The sequence below is a fragment of the Solea solea genome, chromosome 18 (genome assembly GCF_958295425.1).
Source record: "Solea solea chromosome 18, fSolSol10.1, whole genome shotgun sequence".
Taxonomy (NCBI): Eukaryota; Metazoa; Chordata; class Actinopteri; order Pleuronectiformes; family Soleidae; genus Solea; species Solea solea.
In genome coordinates this window covers 9,274,593-9,287,404 of record NC_081151.1, presented here as the reverse complement: position 1 = coordinate 9,287,404, position 12,812 = coordinate 9,274,593, and the positions used below count along the sequence as shown (strand labels likewise).

The following is a 12,812-nucleotide window of genomic DNA, read 5'->3' as shown; positions in this document are numbered from 1 at the left end:
ATCAAAGTCAACAGAAGTTAACTGTATTTTTGTAGATATACCAAAACCACCCACTTTCATTACTTACCTTATGAACAAGGCTCAGCTCCGCTGCCATAGCACTAAACCTTTCCAAATGCACCTGGGCCAGCTCCTTCCTAAACTCCTCCCTGACGGACTGCTGATCAGCAACATGGTGCTCAATAATCTGCTGACATTCTGACTTCTGGTGATTCAAATCTTGATAGTGCCTCTCTTCAAGTTGTACCATTTCATCACGCAGTGTCTGAAATGACAGAGAGTAGCCTCATAAGTACTCTTTTAAAATGAGTATCCCTACACAAGGAAACTTTAAGTTCTGCTGGATTCACCGACTTAAATTTAAAACTTACATTATATGATAATGCTATTGGGTCTTTCAAAATCAAACTGGTTTGAATATAAAAATGTTTAATGGAACCTTATTAGGGAAAATGAAGCCTAGTACAATTAATTCAGTCATTTTTTTAAAAAAAATTTCACAGCAATATAAACATCAAATCAATGTTAAAATAGTAATAGTAGCACAATCAAGTAAATCGTGCCCTGGATGCAAATATGTGGCTTAATTAAGTGTTCAACATCTTTTCATTAATATAGAGAAGACATAGGCACAGACTTGATAGATATTGATAATGACAATGCTTTAGCGCCTCCTTACTTGCACTTCTTTCAGGTAAGTGGCCTCTAGAGTGTCCATATTGCCGAGCATCCTCTTTTCCAAATCATCCCTCTCTTCTTGGTGGTTGCGAGTTAACTCGGCCTCTAAAGCCTCCAGCTGAGCCAGACTGGTTTCATGAAATATGGCCTCCAGACGTTTAAGTTCAGCCTCTGCTTTGGATTTGAGGGCTGCTTCCAAGGTAACAATGTCAGTGTTGTGTTTCGATTCAAATTCAGCAGCCATAGCTGTAATCTGATCTCTGTGACTGGCACTGAGTGAATCTAGCTGTGCTTTGTGTTCAGCACCGAGTGCTTCGATTTCTTGAGTGTGTTTTTTCAGTATCGCTGCTCTTTCATGTTCCAACTCAGTTTGATGTTTGTTCTTTAGCTCAGCCAGAGATCTTTCATATTTCTTCTCAGACTGTGCCCCTTCAAACCTGAATAGATACAAAAAAGTTCATCAAGATCAAAGCAAAGCAGATTTAGTTTTGAATGTGAAACCTGCAAGTCTCCATTGATTTGTGACTTTACCATATTGCCATGTAAAAACTGTGTTATGCAGAGGTCCAATGACACAATCAGTCAATCAACAGCAACTTCATCTCAAATTAATTTGATCTGTTTACCATTTCTTTAAATATGAGATTGTGATAAAGATGTTTGAGGTTTGGCCTGTTGGTCACAAAACCATGAAGGGCATTTTCTAAACATAGCTTCGTACAAGTCCGTAGTGGCAGTGTTAATCTACAGCACCATATGTCCGTTTCATTTTTGTGAAAAACAGCATCATTGATAAAAACTCTTTTTTGTGTATGGTCTAATCTTTAATAAAGCACTTCGCTCCAAGTTGCAATCAAGGATTAAGGGTCTTGATCTCAAACTGCTCTCACCTCTCTTGAGCTTGTTGCAACTCCTCTTTTTCCTTGTCATGTGCTTTTTCGAGGCGCGATCTTTCCCTGTCAAGATCCGACCTGAGGACCATCAACTCAGCTTCATGCTTCTGTTGAAGTTCTTCCCTCAGCCTCTTCATCTCCTGCACACATTCCCGCTCTTCTTTCAGTGCTTCCTCGAGACCAGCGAGCTCCACAGCAAACTCCGTTTTCAACTAAAGAGAACATAGAGAGGCATAGTTTATGATTCCTTTCCTTTCTGGTGTTCAGGCGGCTTCCAGTAGGTAAATGAATTTACCTTTTGTGTGCTCTGAATGTCTGCATCATGCTGTTCACTCAAGACAGACAGTCTGTTTTCCAGGGTGTGGATGATAGTCATGGTCGTCTGCAGCTCCTCCGAGTGACGCCACAGCCTCTGTTCAACCTCTGCCTAATTGCATGATAAGATTAATAAGCTTGGTGTATAATGTATATAGATGGATATCTATAAGTTATATAGATTTCTTCTCACCTCAACCTGCTTCACAGCCTCCACACGGACTCTGGTAAGCTCTGGAAAAAACAAAAAAAAGGTTAGATTTATAGATGAACTTTATTGACCCCAAAAAACAAATTATTTAATTTTATTGTTAAATTAGGTTGGTCTTGCGTGTTTATTTCCCACAGGTCTACATTTGAAGTACCTCGCAAGTGACTCTCTGACAGTTTGGCTTTGAGTTGCTCCATCTGCAGAGCATGACGATTCTTCATCTCCTGCAGCTCATCGTAATAATGGTCAGTGAGGTCAGAGCGCACCTAACAAACAGGTAATGATAATAAAAATAAGTAAATGGAGTAAGAGTATCGTCTTCCAAAAGCTTGTCTCAAATTAACAGACAGAGACATTAAAGACAGTGTTGTGTCTAACCTGCTGCACCTCTTCCTGAAACGAAAGGGATAATGGCGATCGCAGGTTTGCAAGCTCCATTGAGTGTTTCTCCTCCAACTGCAGCAGATGTGAACTGTCGAGCAATTCCTAAATGAGACGCATAATACACAAGTTGTAAGAATAGAGTGATCCATGAAAGTATGTTTCCTAAATTTAAAGTGCACTAACCCAAAACATTCATGACAGATCTTTAAAATGCCTTCTGCTAATAATTTGTTGGCATGTGTGTACACCATTACCTTGTGTTCCTCAGGTTTGAGGCTGGTATCAAACAGGAGATCTTTTTCCTCTTCACCTTGGGAAATAGAACTGATAACCAAAAGCACACAATTATTCACAGACTTTTATGCATGACTGAAGTGCATGCATTTAATAAACACTGATATACCTGTCATTTGCAGTTTTAAGCACAGACTCCTCCAATGCCCTTTCAACAAGCCTTAGCTGGAGAAGAGCCATTTCCTCTCTATAGCTCTCTTCTGTTGCCTGTAGTCGCTGTTCAAAGTATCTATAATAGGATAAAGATCAATCATATTTTATTGGATTGGGGTCCGTTAAAGAATTGAAAAATACCTAGAAAACTGACAGATGACTGAAAATTTTGTGAACTGTGGTCATGCAATCCACAATCCCAGTAAGAGATCAGTTTCTATTCTAAACATCAGCTAAAAATGTGGGTTAAAACCAGTAAGAATGAACATATTAAGACCGTTGTGTGCTTGCATACCTCCTCAAGCTTTCCAGTTCAGCCTCATTTTTGTGTTTGATTTCTTGTTTTTGTTCATTAAAGTCTATCTTTAGGCGTTCAATATCGTCAACACGAGATGAGCGTGCAAGCAGCTGCTCCTTTAGCTCTGAGACAGGGAGAGCAAGACAGGACAAACACATACAGAAAATGGTCATACAAATGTAACTCATGTCAGAGTAGTTTACATTTTGAATACTACAGGAGGTAAAATAAAGATTTTCAAACAGATGTCAAATCAACCAATCACTCTCACCTCCTAACTCTTGGCGACTCGTCCTCATGCTCTCCAGCTGAGCCCACAGCTGACCAACTTCCTTTTCTGAGCTCTGTTTCAGCGAAGTCTTCTCATCCTGTAAACGCAAAACCTGTTGACAAAAGAGAGAACAGCGTATTATAAAACAAATTTAACATATTGGATTTGTATTTTTCAAATGTGTAGTAATCTAGTAATTGCTAAAATATGTAAAGTAGCATTCAAAATAACTTTAATTCATTCAGTGACTACAAATATAAATGAACGGCAACATGATGACAGGTTCTTGCATTTCATTGAACTCGCCTCTTGGTGCAGTTGCTGTTCCTTCTCCTCTAGGTGTCGCACTTGCTGCTCTTTATCCTTCAGCACTGTCTTATGACTGGAAACCAGTTCCTCCAGGGAACCTGGTAAACATTCACAATGCAGGAAGAAAAAGTATCAACACATTACATTTGTGGACTGAAACTGGGCCAATGTCTGCAGAGAATATAAAGATTCAATTTGGACTATTAGCAGTATAACTGATGATAAATTATGACTTAGATGATTCTACAAGTCCTAATGCAAAGGATGCAACTCACATGCAGCAGCATCTCTGTCAGCCCAAGCAAGTTTCAGCTCCTCCTCAAGTTTGTGGTTCTCCTCCTTACTGGCAATCTGGACTTCGTGCAGCTTGGCCTGTGACTCCTGGAGCTCCGACTTTGTCTCCAACCAAGCTGCCTGGGCCTCAGACAGAGCATTTTTTACTTCTGTAAGGGAGGCCTGGGTGCTGGCAAGTTCTGTCTGTGTGGCACTGAGGTTATTTTGAGTTTGTGATAGAGAGGTGAGGAGGTTTGAACGAGCACACTCAGCCTCTTTATCCCACTGTGACCATAGCGTCTAAAAACAGACAACAGAGGTGATTATAAAGACCTCAAATACATGTTTTATCTAAATCTTTTTCAATTTGTCTATTAAACATTGGATAGAACTGTGGTGATCAAATGCAACACATGTAAAAAAAAAAAAAAAATGTATCCAACCTGTATCTCTTTGGTCTGCTTGTCTTCCATTGAGGTTATCTCCTGAGCAACACGAGTCTCCCACTGCTGCTTCAACTCATCTGAAGATGTACATAACCATAAATTTGTTTAGCCACACCAAATAACTTGTATACGTCCATCATTGTGCTTTTCTTAACATAAATGAATCCAGCAATTCATAATGTATATTCAAGGACAAACATGAAAAAGAACACTGAATAAAGAACTGAAAAGAATCAGTGTGGACCCACCCAGGTCTTGTTGGTGTTGCTCTCTCAGTCCCTCCAGCTGCTCCTGGTCCTGCTGTCTTAGCTGGTCTAGTTCTAACTGATGTTGCAGCTGCAGAGTCGCTCTCTCCTGAGCAAACGTCTCCCTCAGGGAGGCCTGGACCTGGGTTAGAGCAGACTCTTGCTCCTGCTGCTGCTGCTGGTTTACTTGTGCATGCTCCAGGTGGGACATGTGGACGGTGGTCAAACTCAGATGCAAGGCTTCAAGCTCAATGGTCTTTTGGGCCTAAAAACATTTTATCATATTGTGTCAGCTTTTCCAGAATCCAATTTAGACTGAGTAATGTGTTCTTACATTAAATTTACATTTTAAGCATTTAGCTGACGGCTTATTTTGCATTGCTCATAGTGGAATAACAGCAGAAAGATTGAGGCATTATTATGCTTCATGCTAGGGCTTAAATTGTTGCACTCTGTTGGGGTGTATACACAGAATACCTGCACTTGCTGCAGTTCAGCCTGGTGAGCAGCCTCTAAGCTCTCCCTCAGCTCCAGGGACCGCTCCGTCTTCAGTTGACTTAGCTCCTCACTGTGTTTGATCGTTAGCGCTGATACCACCCTCTCATGCTCACGTTCAGTCACCTGAGAAAGAGACAGAGGGGAAAAACAATACTGAACATAAAATGGCACGGAAAATCAATCATTGCCAATGTAGTTTATTTTTTTCCAGACACACTCGAGTGACTTCCCCCCATCCCTGATACCTGCTTAATTAAACTGATCTGTCTCTTTTGTTCCTCCTCCATGCAGGCCCGCTGCTTCAGCAGCTCATTCTCTAGGTGCATGTTCAAGTCAGAAACCTATTCAGATAAACAAAGGATATGAAAAAATAAGCAGGATATGCAATAGAAAGACCAAATCGGAGTAAAATAGATGAATTGTTTTCAATTCTTACCTCTTGTTGATGTTTCTCCATCAGGTTTTTGATCTCCTGTTGATGACATAGCTTGAGCTTCTCTTCAACCTCCACCACAGCCTGGACCTGCTTCTCCAGGAAAGCCTCAACCTCCACTTCCCTCTCCTTCCTCTGTGTCTCTACGAGATGTTTCACACTGAGCAGCTCTTTCTCCTTCTCCTGCTTCTCTACTTCCCATTTCTCCCTTTCTCCAGCCAACTGTTAACAAATGTTTTGTACATCATGTTAAACTTTAAACAGCTGTATTTCAAACAGATTTGCTTACGTGTAACATATGCAAATGGGAAAGCTCCACTTAATTTATCTCACCTCATCATCTTTGGTTTTTAGCAGGATCTCAAACTGTTCAAGTTCCTCCTCTAAGACTTGTTCCATTTTTTTAATGCGATCGTCCATCTCTTCTTTTTTTCTCATGTGCTCCTCACTCTCCTGCAGCGCCTGGGCCTGAGCCTCCTCTAGGTTTGACAGGTTTTGTCTCAGACAGAAGATTTGAGATTCTAGGTCTTTTTTCTCTTCACCAACACTGACCAGATTGATATGGCTCTTCTCCAGCTCGTTCTGCAGTCTCTCCACCTCTGCTTGCACATTCTGAAGTTGTTCACGTGTTGTTTCAAGCTCCTTTGTTTCATCTGGCTCCAAGGTCCTTTGACTTAATAAGGAAGCTTTAAGCTTCATTTTTGTATCCTCCAACTCTGACATTAGACTTTCACAATGTGCCTTGGGAAAGAAAAGAAAAATGGAGAGAAATTAATTTAGCCTTCTCATTTTTCATTGAAATGTTAACACAAATCTATAAAATTGTTATACCTGAAGTGTTTGCAGCTGGTTGTAATCTTTGAGCTCTGGGCTCTGCTTAATCTCCTGCAGAGAGGATACAAGCAGCTCTGGCTCTTTTTGATTAGACAGGAGTGCAGCCTCCTTTTCATACTCTACAGCCAGTTTGTTATCCTGCCCTGATGGAACAAGCAGGAGTGTTTCACCAGCTTCCTTTGCCAGCAGCACTGATGCGGTTTCTTCGGTTAAGGCATCAAGTTTGTTCTTCAGATTGTTTTGTTCATGGGCTTTCAAGTTCATTTCCTCCTCAAAATGTCTCCTCTTCTCCTTTTCATCGTCAAGGTCCCAGAGAGCCTGTCTGAGCTCTTCTGTTACTTGAGCCCACCTGATCAGACACAATTTAAATATAAAGTCAATTCAAAGCATATAATATCTGAGTAAACACTGAAGCAAAACTTTACTTGTCACTGTGTAAAATGAGTGATAATATCCATTTATAAACATTTTGAAAAACAAAAGTACAGCATACTGTATATGTGCAATTGTGCATAATATATTAAATACACCAAATAAAAAAAATTAACAGATCCGTATTTTTTTAACCAACCATCACAAGCCCTAATTAAATGTATTACCTGCTCCTGGCCTCCTCCAGCTCTTCAGCACTCCTGATGACTTCTTCTTGCAACACATTCAAGTCTCTATCCTTGAGAGCCAGCTCTTCACGGAGCTCCCCACACTGCTGATTCAGCAGCTCTTTTTCCAGGTCTGTCTCCTCAAACTGCTGCTCGGACAGTTTACTCATGTCCAGATCTTCAGACGTGGAGTTGAAAGGCCAGTGGGACAGATGCTGTGAATGCAAGTCGTCTGCCACAGGGACGTAGCACTGTGAGCTGGAGAGGTTATCGTTTTCATCGAGGGGACGGTTTGAAATTGATAACAAAGGCTCTTCTCCCAACACTCCACTATTGAGTTCAAAACTATGGTGAAGAAACACAGAACATCAAGAAAATAAATTAATGTGATGAAACCTACTGAAACTTCCTAAAATATGAGGCAAGGACCCAACACAAATTGAAATAGAACGTTCTCTAACCTGTTGTCTGCAGAGATGTCCAGCTGGCTGCAGTGATCAAAGTCGTCACTGACTAATGAAGAGTGAGCACGTGCAAGGGGAACTGAAGATAAGTATTTTTCCATCATAAGATCCCTGGGTATTGATACATTCATAGTGTCCTGGTTAGGTCCATTTCCCAGAATAACCTCATCTACAGAAATATTATCACTACAACTTAAAGCAGCTTTTGCCTGGTTCTGTCGATTCTTAGATGCTTTGAGTCTCATGACCTCTTCCTCTCTAGACATCAGTTCTTTCTCCCTCTCATCTAATAGCTGCCTGACTCTTTCCACCTCCTGCTTATTCTCCTCTTTTAGCCTCTGCATCTCATCTTCCTGTGTTCGCCTATCCTCCTCAAGGCTCTGGAGACGAAGGGCAGAAGTGACCACCTCTTCAGTTAATCTCCTCTCTGCATCTTCTTCCTCCTGAAGCCTTTCCCTCAACTCAAGTACTTCTCTGTTTAGTTTCTCCTTCTCCTCTTTGTACTGCTGTATCTCATGGCACTGGGACTGGACTTGGCTCAATTGGGTCTGGAGGTCTTGCAACTGTGCTACCTTTTCCCTTCCATCTTCTTCCAAATCCTTCTTCTCCTTCTCCAGTACAGAAAGCACATGTTGGTGTTTCTCCAGTTCCTGCCTCAGTTCAGCAGATAAGCGTTGGCTTTTTTCTCTTTCTTCTTTCAGCTCAGCTCTCAGTTTGTGCAAAACAGCATCAGTCTCAAGGTCACTGTCAGTGTTGAAGCCTTCAACATTTGATTGAGAGGCAGGTCCTTCATTTCCAGATTCCTCTGAGAGTGTCTCCTGATAACCAAGGTCTCTATCTTGGGAGTGGTGACCATGTTTAAGCTGCTGTCGATGAGTGTGGACTTCACCCTCTGATTGACATTTGATTCGCAGAAACTCTGCACTGGTCTGGATGAAAGACAATTCAGAGAATATATACATTTCTAATGTGAAGTGCATATTTTAGAGACCGATAATTCTGATATCCCACCACACATTTAGGTCTGAGAGCCACTAACCTGTTGGAGCTGCCTTTGTAGTGCCTGAATCTGTCCAGCCAGCGACTGTGCCTCCAGCTGCACCTGGTCTCTGCTGGCGAGGGCATCCTGCAGGTTGGAGCTGAGCTTGGCAATTATCTCATTACGCTTCTCCACAGCCTGCTGTAATTTCTGCAAGTATAAATCAATTTTATGTTTACAGAATTTTCTTTTTATTTATGATACACACAGTCATAAATAAACATATTTTCCTACAGCAGAGTCCAGGGCACGTTTCAAATTATGCGATGTGTTTCTTACTCTGAAAATGATGTGAAATAATGAAAGAAAAATCATTGTTTATACGGTCATATCAAGGTGCTATAAATAAGTACATGAACGAAATATGCACATGACTATGTCTTTCAATGCAGCCAAACGGAAGCAAAGACAAATACATTTCCTATTGGGTTGGTGATTAGACACAGAAATCCACACGAGTTCACATACGTGAATGTGTGTGGGGGTGGAGTGGCTCAGTGTGCGAAAGACATCATGGTTGCAATGGTCGCAAGTTCGACTCCACCCCTGGCTGATTGTACTCAATTCCATTGTAATTCCATTACATGTAATGTAATGTAATGTAATGTAATAATACGTACTAAGACTATCATTGTCTATCAGTGTAAACAAAGCCTGAAGACAAATCAATCTGAAAACAAATCTAAATACACTGCAACACAGTATGTAAGCAGACACTGATGATTGGAAATTGAGCACTTAAACTACCAATATGATTTTGGAGCCAAGGATTTCAACTCTAAGTATATATTTGTCATATTTAGTCTTTAACAGGATCTTTAAACCAAACACAACCAAATGTTCTTAAAGATTATAGGAATGAAAAAGAATAAAGATTATATCATGCCATTTAATTATACACTACATGTCCTAAATATGAAACATTTTCATGAAACAATTGTCCGTATATACCTGGAGCTGCTCTTTGCCAGTAAGTGCAAGTATTTGGTCGTCACTCAACTCTTCCACAGGGGACGTGCTTGGTTTCAGGCTGAGGGGCTGATTCATCTGTTGTTGGATCTGCTGTACCTCAGCTCTCTCTGGTTTTTGTGGTTCCTATGGATAAAACAGTTTTAGAATCAAGCATGATTTTAACCACTTTGCCTGAAACTCATGTCCAAAATATCAGTGCAATTCATGAACTACATTTATACACATATTGTAGATGAACTTTTCCTTTAAAAAGGCAGTAAATATTGCCACAGTTATTCCTTGCCAAGTTGCTATGACAACATGTCCTACAGGCAACAAGATGGTTAGTGACCCATTTTTCTGATGTATGTTTACCGAGCAGGGGGCATGGACCACGGACCACTTGTTAAAGCATAGCAGAGCAAAAACTAAATTAGACAAGCTGCAGGGTCAGATTGTGTGACCCGTGAATTAAACCGAGTGAAGCAATGTAGTCAAGCATATTTGTGTGATGAAAATAAATGACTCTTAATTAAATTAATAGTCTTCTAGTCCACTCAAACCTGTTTTCTTTGCTCTCCTCCAAAAACTCCATTATTGATGGAAACCGTGACGTACCTCATGATTAGTCTTGCTTTTCCGTTCTGTGTCATTGGCTGCTGGAGGGACTGGTTCTATGTGAGGGTCTTGCGTTGACTTGTCATTCTGCGAGACAGTCGAGCCCTTCCTCTTCTGCGTCTTTTTCGCCGCCCCCGTACCGTTGCCTTTTGCCCGCTTCTGTCTGAAGCTAGCAAGCTGCGCAGGAAGGACAGTGAGACGTAGATAGACACATAGGTCAGGACCACTGAGCACCACCACACAATCAGCATGGTGCAGCTCAGCAGTCAAAGGAGAGAAATTACTTGAGTCCAGATTTATGTCCTTGTTTGAAAAAAGTAAATCAGAGTTTTAAAAATGATTAACCAAAATATAAAAACATGCATGTATAAGTTGTTGAAAGTCCCCAATTTGGAATTAAAAAAGCCCTTATTTTGATTAGTCAAGATTTGTGTTTAAATAAAAAAACAAACAAACACTGAAGTAAGAAGAATTCCCACACCATGACTTGAAGAGTCCAGATTGAGGTGATGAAGCTAAATAGTTTCAAATCTCCACATTTAAGCCCATGTGAAACAACTTTTGGTGACACTCAGACAACCTTTCAGCAGAGAAGAAACAGCAAGAATAAAGAAGTAAAGTAGAATTAAACGAATAAAAGCGCAAATCCATCTCAGTCACTATAAATTTTTCAGCTTGTAGGAAAGTCAGAGAAAAGCTGACTGGAGCTTTATGAAGCAACACAAAATCAAAGGGAAAAAAACACCAGGAACCTAAGCCTGCAGTTCACCAACTGCGAAAAACCATTCCCAATCAAGCTAAATTGTTAAAACTTCAGAAGGCCTGATTGGGCACAAATCCATCTCAGGCCTTTTCTCTTTGGACTTAACTATTGCAGTCTCACTCTCAAGATCTCAATCTTCTTTAAGCAGCTTCAATCAGATTACAGCTTTCACATTTTGACAGAGCCACAGATCAGTCCTCCATAAATGACTGATAATCGATCAGCGACTTCCTCTCCTGCAGGTGTTCACGCAGCTCCATTCTTCCTGAACAGGTCTGCTGCTCTAATCTCCAGAGCTGTAGATCTTCCACTTCATAGGCCACAGCAAATTTGACACAACCTCCCCATCCTCACTGCCACCGAGAACGTTCAGAACAGAGGATCCACAAACTCTGGCTAAGGGATGGCATGTGTCTAGACTTAAGAGGGTGGAGACTGAGAGATGTATTCACAAGAAGGAGGAGACAAAGCTCAGTGACTAGCAAGCAGCATCAGTGAGTGCATGTTCAATTCAATTTTAAAATCACATGGCCATGGGAGAGCTACTTGTACTTGTTGCTTTGTGCGATGAGTCACATGTGCATAACATTGTGTGTGCATGTGCACCATGTTACAGGACTTCATTAAAAAAAGTCTCAAATCAGGTTGACGCTCTAAAGAAAAGGCTGGCTAAGCTACACCACAATTAAATCCATTCCCAACTTTTACAATTCATCCATTTTCTTACTTCTAATTACCCTTAGAATCTTCCTACACCCTTTTCTCTGCCTTCACCTGCCACAACACTCATCACATCTCAGAGAGAAACCTCAGCCAGATGAGCTGTATTTAGCCCAAGGCCACTGTCATACTGGGAATCAGACTAACCAGGCAGCTGGAGCACAAACACAGAGTCAAATATGCTGCTGTGTCTAACTGTTCACATTTTTATTTGTGGTCATCTGTATGCAAATTGTGTACATATTTCCAGTTGTAAATGCAGAGAAATTACTGAGCATTTTGTGGCACCAAAAACAGCAAAGGCAACCGACAGTGCTGCATTACCATAGCAACACCATTTGAGATGTAAGTGCAAAGTATCCAACATCTCCAAATCTCATGGGCTCACTGCACCACCCAATGGCCTGCAACCAGCATGGCAGCATATGCAAGGTGAGCAGCTATACGAACACCATAAAAAAGGCACAGTAGATCTCTTTTAGGGTTTACAAATATGTCTTTTTCCCCCATTCAATTCATCTTTTTTTTTTCTTTAAGAGCAGTGATCTTGCATGTTGAAAGCTGACAGCAATTACAGCATAGTGCCAAAAGGCAGAAGAAAGCCCTGAGTGCCCACTTAAGACAAACAAAATAAACAAGGGGGAAATCATAAGCAATAGAAACAAACCAACATACCCACAAAAAAGACAAATATCTCTGCCAATCACCAGTTTCTATACTTACCGACTGGTTTTGTGGCATTTTGGAGGATTTCTGTCATAAGGAATACCAGTGGCTCAGTTTAGTTGTTTCTTCAGTATCAATCATCATCAGGGTACTGATGCACCATCTTACAAATGCATTTCACATAGCTGATCTGAAAAGTTGACCCAATTTTAGACCTATCTTTTATCAAAGTGGTCTAGCTGACCCATTACTAACATGGCCTCCGATAAATTAAAATAGCTTTTTTTTGGTCCAAATTTGGCAGCTCTGCATTTATAATTTCCACACACTATCCCATGTGGCATTCTTTCACCAGCTTCTCCTTTTCACATCATTCCAGAGCCTGGGTCAGGACCAACAAATAGGTCAAACACGATTTTTAGGAGATCAACAAATACATTCTTTTTCAACCTTTTAC

General features: G+C 40.8%; 1 protein-coding gene across 1 annotated transcript in view; it reads right to left on the bottom strand.

The window, feature by feature from the left end:
• pcnt (pericentrin) overlaps positions 1 to 12,812 on the bottom strand; it is a 33,249-nt gene that overhangs the window by 19,162 nt on the left and 1,275 nt on the right. Inside the window, exons 2-27 of the mRNA XM_058615158.1 lie at positions 12,413 to 12,442; positions 10,207 to 10,383; positions 9,589 to 9,732; positions 8,638 to 8,787; positions 7,596 to 8,527; positions 7,135 to 7,479; positions 6,533 to 6,884; positions 6,035 to 6,442; positions 5,705 to 5,923; positions 5,514 to 5,609; positions 5,248 to 5,391; positions 4,774 to 5,035; positions 4,523 to 4,602; positions 4,082 to 4,379; positions 3,804 to 3,904; positions 3,498 to 3,609; positions 3,224 to 3,350; positions 2,885 to 3,004; positions 2,736 to 2,805; positions 2,476 to 2,583; positions 2,252 to 2,363; positions 2,080 to 2,120; positions 1,867 to 1,998; positions 1,569 to 1,783; positions 680 to 1,115; positions 68 to 265 (exon numbers count right to left, since the gene is read on the bottom strand). Of these exons, the coding sequence (XP_058471141.1) occupies positions 68 to 265; positions 680 to 1,115; positions 1,569 to 1,783; positions 1,867 to 1,998; positions 2,080 to 2,120; positions 2,252 to 2,363; positions 2,476 to 2,583; positions 2,736 to 2,805; positions 2,885 to 3,004; positions 3,224 to 3,350; positions 3,498 to 3,609; positions 3,804 to 3,904; positions 4,082 to 4,379; positions 4,523 to 4,602; positions 4,774 to 5,035; positions 5,248 to 5,391; positions 5,514 to 5,609; positions 5,705 to 5,923; positions 6,035 to 6,442; positions 6,533 to 6,884; positions 7,135 to 7,479; positions 7,596 to 8,527; positions 8,638 to 8,787; positions 9,589 to 9,732; positions 10,207 to 10,383; positions 12,413 to 12,442 (5,409 nt within the window). The remainder of the gene's footprint in view (positions 1 to 67; positions 266 to 679; positions 1,116 to 1,568; positions 1,784 to 1,866; positions 1,999 to 2,079; positions 2,121 to 2,251; positions 2,364 to 2,475; positions 2,584 to 2,735; positions 2,806 to 2,884; positions 3,005 to 3,223; positions 3,351 to 3,497; positions 3,610 to 3,803; positions 3,905 to 4,081; positions 4,380 to 4,522; positions 4,603 to 4,773; positions 5,036 to 5,247; positions 5,392 to 5,513; positions 5,610 to 5,704; positions 5,924 to 6,034; positions 6,443 to 6,532; positions 6,885 to 7,134; positions 7,480 to 7,595; positions 8,528 to 8,637; positions 8,788 to 9,588; positions 9,733 to 10,206; positions 10,384 to 12,412; positions 12,443 to 12,812) is intronic.